At 47.9% G+C, this 11,572-nt stretch overlaps 1 protein-coding gene across 3 annotated transcripts in view; it reads left to right on the top strand.

Annotated features, from left to right (window-relative positions):
• Window positions 1-232: 232 nt before the first annotated feature.
• Window positions 233-11,572, top strand: part of ZNF638 (zinc finger protein 638) — a 155,474-nt gene continuing 144,134 nt past the window's right edge. For 2 of the 3 annotated variants that reach the window (XM_008960274.3, XM_008960272.4), the window contains exon 1: window positions 233-421. In XM_008960274.3, coding sequence (XP_008958522.1) covers window positions 306-421 — 116 coding nt within the window. In that variant the 5' untranslated portion in view covers window positions 233-305. The remainder of the gene's footprint in view (window positions 422-11,572) is intronic. The other variant, XM_055107806.1, reaches the window with a different exon arrangement.

The following is an 11,572-nucleotide window of genomic DNA, read 5'->3' as shown; positions in this document are numbered from 1 at the left end:
CTCCCGCAAAAGCAGCAGCGCGTGCCGAACACCTTAGGCCTCACAGACCTTCTATTTGAGGAATGTGCTCCCCCAATCCCAGACCGCTCCTGGTGGGGCGGGCGCGAGCGCAGGACCGCGGAGCCTGCTGCGTTGCTCGGCTGCAGGGGAGGAGCCGGGCCCCGCCCCCGGCTTCCCGCGCTCCGCGTCCATTGGCTGGCCTCGGGGGTGGGCGGGCCCCGCCGCACGGAGTCCTGCGCCTTGAGGCTCAAGCGGCGGCGTGCAAGGCGTGTGAGGTGCGTAGAGAGCCGCGCGCGCCGTCGGCGATGCCCCGGGACGGCGTTCCTGCCGGGAATACCACCCCGGCGGCAGCCCAGGCTGCCGCGCAGAGCCCGGATTCCGCGACTGCCGGGGCACCGCAGGTTTTGGACCCGCTGAAGCGGTGAGCTCTGCCTTTGCCCTATATCCCGCGCTCTCGCCCGTGCTCTGGGGCAGTTGGCAAGTGGGTGGGCAGGAAGGGGCGGGCCGGCAGGGCGCCGCACGTTGGCGTCCCCGCGTCGCGGGAATGGGGTTCGGATTCCCCCCGTGAATGTCATTCCCCAGGCTACCGGTCTTTAGCGCTAAGTTGCATTGGCTGGTGTGCCAGTCGGTCAGCGAATAGCGGCAGAACGCCTGGCCGGGCCGGCGCTTTCCCGGACACTCGTTTCGGCCTCGCAGTGGCAGCGCCTCCTGCGAGCCTAGACCGGCTCAGTGGACGCGCCGCGCTGTGCACGCGGGTCTGGGGAGACGGCGGTTCTTGAATGATCCCTCACACTGCAGGGTATCTGGGAGCGGTGGATTGAGGGGGCGCAACGTGGCTTCTGTGTCGGTGAAATCGCTTGGACCAGCTCCAGTTCTTTTTAAAGATTACTCTTGCAAAAAAAAAAATACATTGTAGAATTGCATAATATGCTCTATCTCATCCAAAAATAGTTTTTGATGTCAGAGTAGTCATATGAACGCAACATTGACCCCTTTACCCCCCTAAATAATAAGTCTTGAGCTTCTTATTGTATGGTAATAGATTTCTTTCATGAGAGAAATTTCTCAGGGAGTTAATCCACTCTCTCTCCCCTACTGCAAGATCCCGCTGCAGTGGTCCTGAAAAAGAAAAAGAAAAAGAAATTTCTCATACTACAGAAGAATAAAGTAGCCACGCTCTGTGTTTTGAATCAGTTTTCAAGGATTTTTTTTCCACTTTGCTGAGGCGTTCTTTCACCCACAACTACACCCCCAGGTTCCAGATTTGGGAATGGTGTAAATAACGCCCCCCCGGCCCCCATCCACTTAGCGGAAGGAAAGTCAGCCACTAGGCTGCGGGCTCCGGGCTGTCCCCAGCGTGGGAGAGGCTGTCCTGCTGGCCCGGCTGTTTATTGCAGCGATTTGGATGTTCCAAGAGTCACAAGGGACACTGCTCACGTCCCCATCTGGGGGGTCACTTCATAGCAGCATCAGCTCTTTCTTTTCATCCTTGCTTGAGTCTGCCTCCGGTCCTCTGGATGGAGCAGGCTACAACGGACGCTCGGAGTAATGAAGTGAATTGCTCTTTCTTGATACAAATGAATACTAGTGCTGTACTGCCTTCTCCCAATCTTTGTGGCGTTTGTGTGAGCTGCTGAGAGCGGGGAGTGGAGAGAATGATAGACATTTTGCAGAAGCGGAACGCTCTAGTGTTATGTCATCCTTCTTGGCTCTGGTTTCTAGGTCCAAGTTCTGGTGACATTGTTTCAGCTTGCTTTGCCCTTTCCCAGGCCCCTGGGTTAGTTTGAAGGGAAAGGAGTGCCTGTTTCTTACCCCATAAGGACTAGGAAAAGGGATTGCTGGCTTGAGAAAGAGGTGCTGTAAGTTATCCTCTGCGGCCAGAATTCTGAGGATTGGAAGATTATGGATTTTTTTAAAAATGAAGGCATATGGAGGGATTGTAGACTACTGTAATTATTCTTAATAGGATGTTGGGAAATACAAATGCTGACCTATTTTATTCAGTAATTAGGGGAAGCTTAAGTACTTTAAATGCACCCTTTTAAAATTGCCAGTGTTACTGTGAATTGTCTTGTAAAACCAAAAAGCACCCCCAATTTAGCCTTTCTGTAGATCTTTTACATATGCTTAAAGGATTTGGGTCGGGATTCTTAGTGTCTTTGTATTTAATTTTGTGTCTTCGAGGAAGGGGAGCTACGAAATGTAGTACTTCCATACCTTTTGCCTCTGGGGACGTTTTTTGGTGGCAAGGAAAACTTATTTAGTGCTGATTTATGGGAATAGAATGGTTTAAGGAATTTGTTGGGGATTGCTCGTTTAAAAAAATGCCTTGGGTTCATTATGATTTGGTAAATTGTACGGTATTGCTGTATTTCATCCAAAATAATTTTCCATTTCAGGGTAAACATTTGAATGTACATTGACACTTCTGTTTCCTAAATAATAAGTTTTGACCTTTCTTATTTTGTTTTCGGTCATCAATTTTGAAGGATTATTTTTTCCCAAATTTGCTTAGGTTTGCTTTCATCCACAACCACATGCCCAGGTTCTAAATTTGGAATGGTGCTAATAGTGTCAAATGTGCAATTCTGGGTATATGTGGGTGGATGGGATGGCTTATAGGTTGTATTAAAATTTTATTTTTTTCTCCGTTGAAATGTCAGCCCCACCAGAAACTATTAATATTATGACATTATCTCCTTCAAGAAATGGATGTGATGATAAAATGCTTTAGTAATTTTGAATATTATAATATTATGACCACTAACATTAAATGCTGTGATTTTTTTTTTTTTCTTTTTTATTGATCATTCTTGGGTGTTTCTCGCAGAGGGGGATTTGGCAGGGTCACAGGACAATAGTGGAGGGAAGGTCAGCAGATAAACAAGTGAACAAAGTTCTCTGGTTTTCCTAGGCAGAGGACCCTGCGGCCTTCCGCAGTGTTTGTGTCCCTGGGTACTTGAGATTAAGGAGTGGTGATGACTCTTAACGAACATGCTGCCTTCAAGCATCTGTTTAACAAAGCACATCTTGCACCGCCCTTAATCCATTCAACCCTGAGTGGATACAGCACATGTTTCAGAGAGCACAGGGTTGGGGGTAAGGTCACAGATCAACAGGATCCCAAGGCAGAAGAATTTTTCTTAGTACAGAACAAAATGAAAAGTCTCCCATGTCTACCTCTTTCTACACAGACACAGCAACCATCTGATTTCTCAATCTTTTCCCCACCTTTCCCCCCTTTCTATTCCACAAAACCGCCATTGTCTTCATGGCCCGTTCTCAATGAGCTGTTGAGTACACCTCCCAGATGGGGTGGTGGCCGGGCAGAGGAGCTCCTCACTTCCCAGTAGGGGCGGCCGGGCAGAAGGGCCCCTCACCTCCCGGACGGGGCGGCTGGCCGGGCGGGGGGCTGACCCCCCCCACCTCCCTCCCGGACGGGGCGGCTGGCCGGGCGGGGGGCTGACCCCCCACCTCCCTCCCGGACAGGGCGGCTGGCCGGGCAGAGGGGCTCCTCACTTCCCAGTAGGGGCGGCCGGGCAGAGGTGCCCCTCACTTCCCCGACAGGGCGGCTGGCCCGGCGGGGGGCTGACCCCCCCACCTCCCTCCCGGAGGGGGCGGCTGGCCGGGCAGAGGGGCTCCTCACTTCCCGGTAGGGGCAGCCGGGCAGAGGCGCCCCTCACCTCCCGGACAGGGCGGCTGGCCGGGCGGGGGGCTGATCCCCCCACCTCCCTCCCGGACGGGGCGGCTGGCCGGGCGGGGGGCTGACCCCCCCACCTCCCTCCCGGACGGGGCGGCTGGCCGGGCGGGGGGCTGACCCCCCACCTCCCTCCCGGACGGGGCGGCTGGCCGGGCGGGGGGCTGACTCCCCCACCTCCCTCCCGGACGGGGCGGCTGGCCGGGCGGGGGGCTGACCCCCCACCTCCCTCCCGGACGGGGCGGCTGGCCGGGCGGGGGGCTGACCCCCCCACCTCCCTCCCGGACGGGGCGGCTGGCCGGGCGGGGGGCTGACCCCCCCACCTCCCTCCCGGACGGGGCGGCTCCCTCCCGGACGGGGCGGCTGGCCGGGCGGGGGGCTGACCCCCCCACCTCCCTCCCGGACGGGGCGGCTGGCCGGGCCGGGGGCTGACCCCCCCCACCTCCCTCCCAGACAGAGCGGCTGGCCGGGCAGAGGGGCTCCTCACTTCCCAGTAGGGGCGGCCGGGCAGAGGCGCCCCCCCCCCACCTCCTGGACAGGGCGGCTGGCCGGGCAGGGGGCTGATCCCCCCACCTCCCTCCCGGACGGGGCGGCTGGCCGGGCGGGGGGCTGACCCCCCCACCTCCCTCCCGGACGGGGCGGCTGGCCGGGCGGGGGGCTGACCCCCCCACCTCCCTCCCGGACGGGGCGGCTCCCTCCCGGACGGGGCGGCTGGCCGGGCGGGGGGCTGACCCCCCCACCTCCCTCCCGGACGGGGCGGCTGGCCGGGCCGGGGGCTGACCCCCCCCACCTCCCTCCCAGACAGAGCGGCTGGCCGGGCAGAGGGGCTCCTCACTTCCCAGTAGGGGCGGCCGGGCAGAGGCGCCCCCCCCCACCTCCTGGACAGGGCGGCTGGCCGGGCAGGGGGCTGATCCCCCCACCTCCCTCCCGGACGGGGCGGCTGGCCAGGCGGGGGGCTGACCCCCCCACCTCCCTCCTGGACGAGGCGGCTGGCCGGGCAGAGGGGCTCCTCACTTCCCAGTAGGGGCGGCTGGGCAGAGGTGCCCCTCACCTCCCGGATGGGGTGGCTGGCCGGGCGGGGGGCTGACCCCCCCACCTCCCTCCCAGACGAGGAGGGAGGACGCTCCTCACTTCTCAGACGGGGTGGCTGCCGGGCGGAGGGGCTCCTCACTTCTCAGACGGGGCGGTTGCCAGGCAGAGGGTCTCCTCACTTCTCAGACAGGGCGGCCGGGCAGAGACACTCCTCACATCCCGGACGGGGCGGCAGGGCAGAGGTGCTCCCCACATCTCAGACGATGGGCGGCCGGGCAGAGACGCTCCTCACTTCCCAGATGTGATGGCGGCCGGGAAGAGGCGCTCCTCACTTCCTAGATGGGATGGCGGCCGGGCAGAGACGCTCCTCACTTTCCAGACTGGGCAGCCAGGCAGAGGGGCTCCTCACATCCCAGACGATGGGCAGTCAGGCGGAGACGCTCCTCACTTCCCAGACGGGGTGGCTGCCAGGCAGAGGCTGCAATCTCGGCACTTAGGGAGGCCAAGGCAGGCGGCTGGGAGGTGGTTGTAGCGAGCCGAGATCACGCCACTGCACTCCAGCCTGGGCGCCATTGAGCACTGAGTTAACGAGACTCCGTCTGCAATCCCGGCACCTCGGGAGGCCAAGGCTGGCGGATCACTCGCGGTTAGGAGCTGGAGACCAGCCCAGCCGACACATCGAAACCCAGTCTCCACCAAAAAAATACGAAAACCAGTCAGGCGTGGCGGCGCACGCCTGCAATCGCAGGCACTCGGCAGGCTGAGGCAGGAGAATCGGGCAGGGAGGTTGCAGTGAGCTGAGATGGCAGCAGTACCGTCCAGCTTCGGCTCGGCATCAGAGGGAGACCGTGGAAAGAGGGGAGAGGGGAGAGGGGAGAGGGGGGAGGGGGGAGAGGGAGCTCTATCTACCACACAGTCCTTCTCTGAATATCAAATGCTGTGATTTTTAAAGATGGCTTTCAATTAGAAGGTTTTGATAACTTGAGTCTTTCTGTCATCTCTCAGTAATGTGCCATTACTAAAAGATTTCCCCACCCCCGCTCTCCAAGGCCTCAACATTTTCCTTACTGCATTCATGTAAGAGCTGTGGTTTTGGTATGAAGGTTAAATCCCCTCACTTCTGACTTACATGTGCAAAAATTTACAGTTTGAGATCTATACCAAGGTTCCCTTGGGTAACAGGATTCACAGCTTGAATCAGTAAAGTATCTTGTTTCCCCTGCTTCTGGGCAGGTGGGATCTTTGGAGTATCATTTTCTTTATTTTCGTTATTTCCCAAGTTTTTGAAAATATTTTAATTTTGAACCAAGATAAAGAAATGACTTAAATTTTTTTAATAAAAATTATTTGGGTAGACGATAATTTCACAGGATTAAAAATTAAAAAGTTTAAAAAGGTATACAATGTAAAATCTCTATCTTTTGCCTGTTTCTCAGCTTCTCAATTCTCATTCTGACAAGTTGCATGCTGGGTAATCATTATTATTAGTTTATTACTTTACCTCCCAGGATATTTTATATGTATAAAAGTGAAAACAAATTTACATTTCCCCTTCTTATATGTATTTGCAGTTTTCTTCCATTGCTTTTTCCACTTGAAAATGTGTCTGAGAGATCTTTTCTTACCAATACAGAGAACATCCTCAATGAAAGGTGTTTTGTTTGTTTGTTTGTTTTTCCCCTGAAAAGTAATTAGCAAAGAAAGAGAATGAAAGAAAAGAGGATGGCCGTGCGGTGGTGGCTAATGCCTGTAATCTCAACATTTTGGGAGGTCTAGGTGGGCGGGTCACCTGAGGTAAGGCGTTCAAGACCAACCTGGCCAACATGGTGAAACCCCATCTCTACTAAAAATACAAAAATTAGCCGGGCGTGGTAGTGCATGCCTGTAGTCCCAGCTACTCAGCTACTCGGGAGGCTGAGGCAGGAGAATTGTTTGAACCTGAGAGGTGGAGGTTGCAGTGAGCTGAGATCGCGCCAGTGCACTCCAGCCTGGGTGACAGAGTGAGTCTCTGTCTCAAAAAAAAGAGAAAACAGAAAAGATGGACCTTGAAGAGACAAAGAATTTTCTTTGTGGTTGGGGTATTGGGTACAACACTCTTGCTGTGTGAAAAAGGAATCACTTAGAGTGCTTAAGCATGAGATAAGGGGTTGTAAAACCTTCTAGGCTAAATAATTAAATTATTTTAAAATTTTTACTTTAAAATCAAAGTAATACATGTACATGATTGAACAAATAAAGCAGTTCTTGAAGATTTACCACAAAAATACCAGACACTTGTTAATTTCTTTTTACTGTTTCTCTCCTTGAAGGCAAACACTTTCAAGTCCTTTAACTTTTTCTTCTAGTATTTACCTTTGTCTTTCTGAAAAAGTATACTTTATAACCACTTCTTGACTTAAATAGTTTAGGTATTACTTTTTTATAAATTAAGAATTGATAAAGTGAGGATTTAACTCTTTATTCTCTCTTTCTTCTATATCCTTCTTCCATCCTCCCAATTTAGATTCTGTCATAATTTTTTGTTAAATTAGTAGTTAGGTTTTATATTATTATGACCAGGTAAACATGACTAGCCTTTGAGCCAAATGATAAACTAATTTACCTAATTTTCTTTCATCCCGTGGTTAATTTTTTCCAAATGCTGCAGTGCCATCAAATGGGCCAACAAATGTAAGGATTTACCAATGCCATTTTTTCCTTAAACTTCCTTCCTATAGCTTCCATTCTTCATACTCTAATCTGGTCTGGTTCTAAGTTTGTAACAAACCTAAAGATTAATATCTTTAAAGAGATAACAAAAGAGATTGCACCTACAAAATAAGAACAGGTCACTATGAAAAGAAACCATAAGAGAACAAGAAAGAGCTCTATGAAATTAAAAATATGATAGTCAAAATGAACTCTGAATAGAAGACCTAGAAGATAGAGTTGTCTAGGTTTGCATAGCTATAGTCCTGGGACTTTCCTTCACCTTTCTCCTGATTTGGACCTTCTGTTATCTAGATCATGAATCTGGTTTTCTTCATTTTGCTGAAACAATTAGTCCAGTTACTTTCTAAGAAAAGATAAATTTTCGAAGTCCTTGCATGTCTTAAAAATGTCTTTATTCTACCCTTGCATTTGAATTACAGTTTGGCTGATTTTAAAGTCTAAGTTTTTCCTCAGCATTTTAAAGGTTTAATTCTAGTGTGTCTGCTGTTAGTGTTGCTGTTAAGAAATCTGATATAATTAAGTTTCCTGTTTCTTTTTATATGGGTTGTTTTCCCTTTCTGAAAGCTTTTTAGTATAGTCTCTCTGGTTTTCTGAAAGTTTATGATTTTGTGTCATAATCACTGGTGTGATTCTTTTTTCATTTCTTGTGCTCTGCACTTGGTGGGCCGTTTTAACCTGAGGACCTCCCCCGCCTTTTTCCCCTAGTTTGATGAAATTTACTTTAATAATTTATTCCTTTCCATTTATTCTGTTCTCTTTTTCTTTAATTGGATTTTAGACCACCTGGATTGATCCTTTAATTTTCTTATCATCTCTTCTATTTTTCATTTCTTTTTGTTTTTTTTTCACTTTCTCTGGATGATTTTTTTCAGCTATCTTCCTAACCCTTCTATTCAGTATTTCATTATGATCATTATATTTTTAATTTTGTAGAGCTGTTTCTTGTTCTCTAATTGCTTCTTTTCAAAGCATCCTGCTTTTATGAGTGTCATATATTTTCATATCTTTTTAAAGATATTAATTCCAAGTTTTGTTTTTGGAGTTTTCTTTTGTTTCCTTCATTGTTTCTGCCTTTTGAAGTCTTTCTTCCTCTTTATTTGGCTTTTCAGTTTATTCAGGGAGAAGCTTCCAGCCCTGTGCAGCATAGGCTGTAATCCTGGGAGTAGGGACAGGGAAGGGGAATGTGTTGAGAGTCCCCAAGGCCACCCTCAGTTTCAGCGATTTACTAGGAGGACATACAAGACTCAGCATATAGTCATACTCACAGCTATGGCTCATTGCAGTGAAAGGTTACAAAACAAAATTGGCAAAGGGAAAAGGTGCATGGAGTGAAGTCTGGGAGAAACTAGGCACAAGCTCCCTGGTCCTCTCTCAGTGGAGTTCCACAGGATGTGCTGAATGGTTGTGACCACACACGTGAAATGTTGTCTACCAGGGAAGCTCCTTAGACTCAGTGCGCAAGGTTATAACTGGGTGCACGTTACATAGGCACCCTCTGCCTAGCGTTTACCATAATTCCACACTCCTAGAAGGAAATCAGGTGCTCAGCATAAACCACTATTCTTACATTTTTACACTGTTTAGGTACAGTGAGCCACTCACTGTTAGGGAATGGTGGGAACCTTCCTGAAATCAAAGTTACCAGACAACAGCCATGGGCTAAGCTTGCAAGTAAGACTTTCAAAGCATAGTAGTCTCAGGCATGTTCTGTGAACTCTTCTGCACAGGAGCATAGGGCCCCACAGTTAATACATAGGCTTTCACTTATCCTTCTTCTGCCTCATGCCTTGTTCATGCCCTCTACTGGTAACCCGGAGGTCAAAGACTCTCTCCTGCTATGGAACTGAGATGGTCACTTGGCTGCCACAGGATGGGAGTGAGGCACTGGGAAAGGGTGTATCCAAACATTTTGTGTGGGTAAACATGACTAGATGAGCTGTTTTCAAACTGTGGACTGGGGCTCCTGAGACCCATTTCGTAATAATACTAATGTGATATTTGGCTCTTTCTCAGGGTATACAGTGGAGTTTTCCAGAGGTGTAGGATATTGCAATAGACCAAAGGCAGACATGTAAAACAGTGCCACTCTTATCACTGTTTTTTTAAAAAACTAGTTATTTTTCATAAAAATGAGGTTTTTTATCTTTAAATGGACTAGTAATTTTAAATTTCTGTTTTTCTTAAGATGATAAATATTGATAGTTATACCTATATAAACAAAAGCTCTTTGAAGTCTCAGTACTTTTTAAATATGTAGGTCTTTGGACCAACAAAGAGCTTGAGGAGCCTACATCTCCCATTTTTCTGAGTCTCGTAGTTTTCCCTTTCATAGTTATCTACCTATTCCTTGTTGTATGTATGTCGTAAAAGGTTTTATTTAACTTAGGTATTTTATTTTATTTAACTCATTAATTAAATGAAGGAACCAGTAAGATGTTACAACCAGTTCAAACGGAGAATCTAAGGAACAGATACATTTATAGATGAGGAATATTGAAATGACTCACAAATGAAGGCAGCAGTGGCTTCTTACATAGTGGAGAAGGGATGTCGGTTGAACCTCCGCCAGACAGAATTTACATGCCTAGAGACAAGTGTTATTTTGCTTTGCTATCAGTTTTTTTCAGTAGAAACTAGAAAGGTAAAATCGTTCAATAGCAGTGAAAGGCTAGAATCAGATAAGTTGGAAGAGTGTGATATAAATAAAGCTTAAAAGTTTTCCATTGAAGCACACATTTTCCCCTGCAATACTCATCTAGAAAAGTGTAGATTTTAATTTGCTTTCCCATGTAAATTTATCTATGCAAAAATTCTGGTTGACAGGGAAATTATATGTATCATTGAAACGAACAAATTTGTATTCTGGGTATGTTTCATTTGCTAGGTTGCTTGCTTGTTTTAAGCAAATTGTTTAGGTTCACATGGCAAATCAGTGATGACTGAAATAGATGATTTTTTTATATTTTATTTTTAAAAATGTTTGTGGGTACATGGTAGCTGTGTATATTTATGGGGTACATGAGATGTTTTGATACAGGCATACAAGAAGTGAAATGAGTACATCATGGAGAATAGCAGTGTCCATTCCCTCAAGCATTTATCCTTTGAGTTACAAACCAATTACATTCAAGTTATTTAAAAATATACAATTAAGTTATTATTGACTATAGTCACCCTATTGTGCTATCAAATCGTAGGTCTTATTCATTATTTTTTATTTTTGCTTTGTACCCATTAAACATTCCCACCTCCCCCCAAAATAGATAAGAATTTAGAAAGCTTCTTACTTTGTTCCCAGACTGGGTTCCCTTCCAATAAACATTGACAGCGACTGGCAATATTTTTGCAATTGACACTGCCCCAAGCTTGGAGAGCATCAAAGTCAGTAAGCCTCAGCCCTATGTTCTCATTGGAGATGTGGCCATGTACATAGTGAAGGATTATACAGCATGATAGGTACAGTACCAGAGGTGGAAATGGTGTGACATAGAATCAGAAAAGAAGAAGCAATGAATTCTGGCTGGGAAGTTAAACATTTCATCAGGGGCTTGGAGGACAACCAGAATTTAACCAGAATGGTTTTCCATTTATACAGATACGGGAACTTCTCATTATTCTTTCAAATAAAAAGCCAGTCTCTTAGATTATGCCTAGATTTAGCCTCCTGGTATTCACACCGTTGTGTAGTCTTCTCCCATGTTGTATGGGGGTTGGTCTGTACACCGATATATACAATGGTACAAATGGCAGTGTGTGCATTCCAAGGATTGGTCATAAGAGACACTGCTGTTTCCATCATGGTCACTTGGCTTACTTGCTCTGTCGTGTCATGGGAACACTTAAGCAAACCTCCAAAAAGGCTTTTATGGGGGAGAAGCTGAATTTAATCTGGGCAAATGGACACCCAGCTCGAGAATCTATTTCTGGCTTCCCTGCAGCTGGTTTATTTGTGTGACTTAAGTTCTTGGGAGCAGAAGTAATGTGTGCACCTTCTGGTACTTGCCTTTAAAACAGTTTCTTAATCGTTTTTTCATTATCACTCCCATATGGAGCCTTTTTCGACTTTTATTCCGTAATTGCTCCCTTGAAATTTTAATGCCACAGATATACTATATACCTACATATGCCCTG

This window comes from Pan paniscus, chromosome 12 (genome assembly GCF_029289425.2).
Source record: "Pan paniscus chromosome 12, NHGRI_mPanPan1-v2.0_pri, whole genome shotgun sequence".
Lineage (NCBI taxonomy): Eukaryota > Metazoa > Chordata > Mammalia > Primates > Hominidae > Pan > Pan paniscus.
This window is presented reverse-complemented; position numbering and strand designations above follow the sequence as displayed.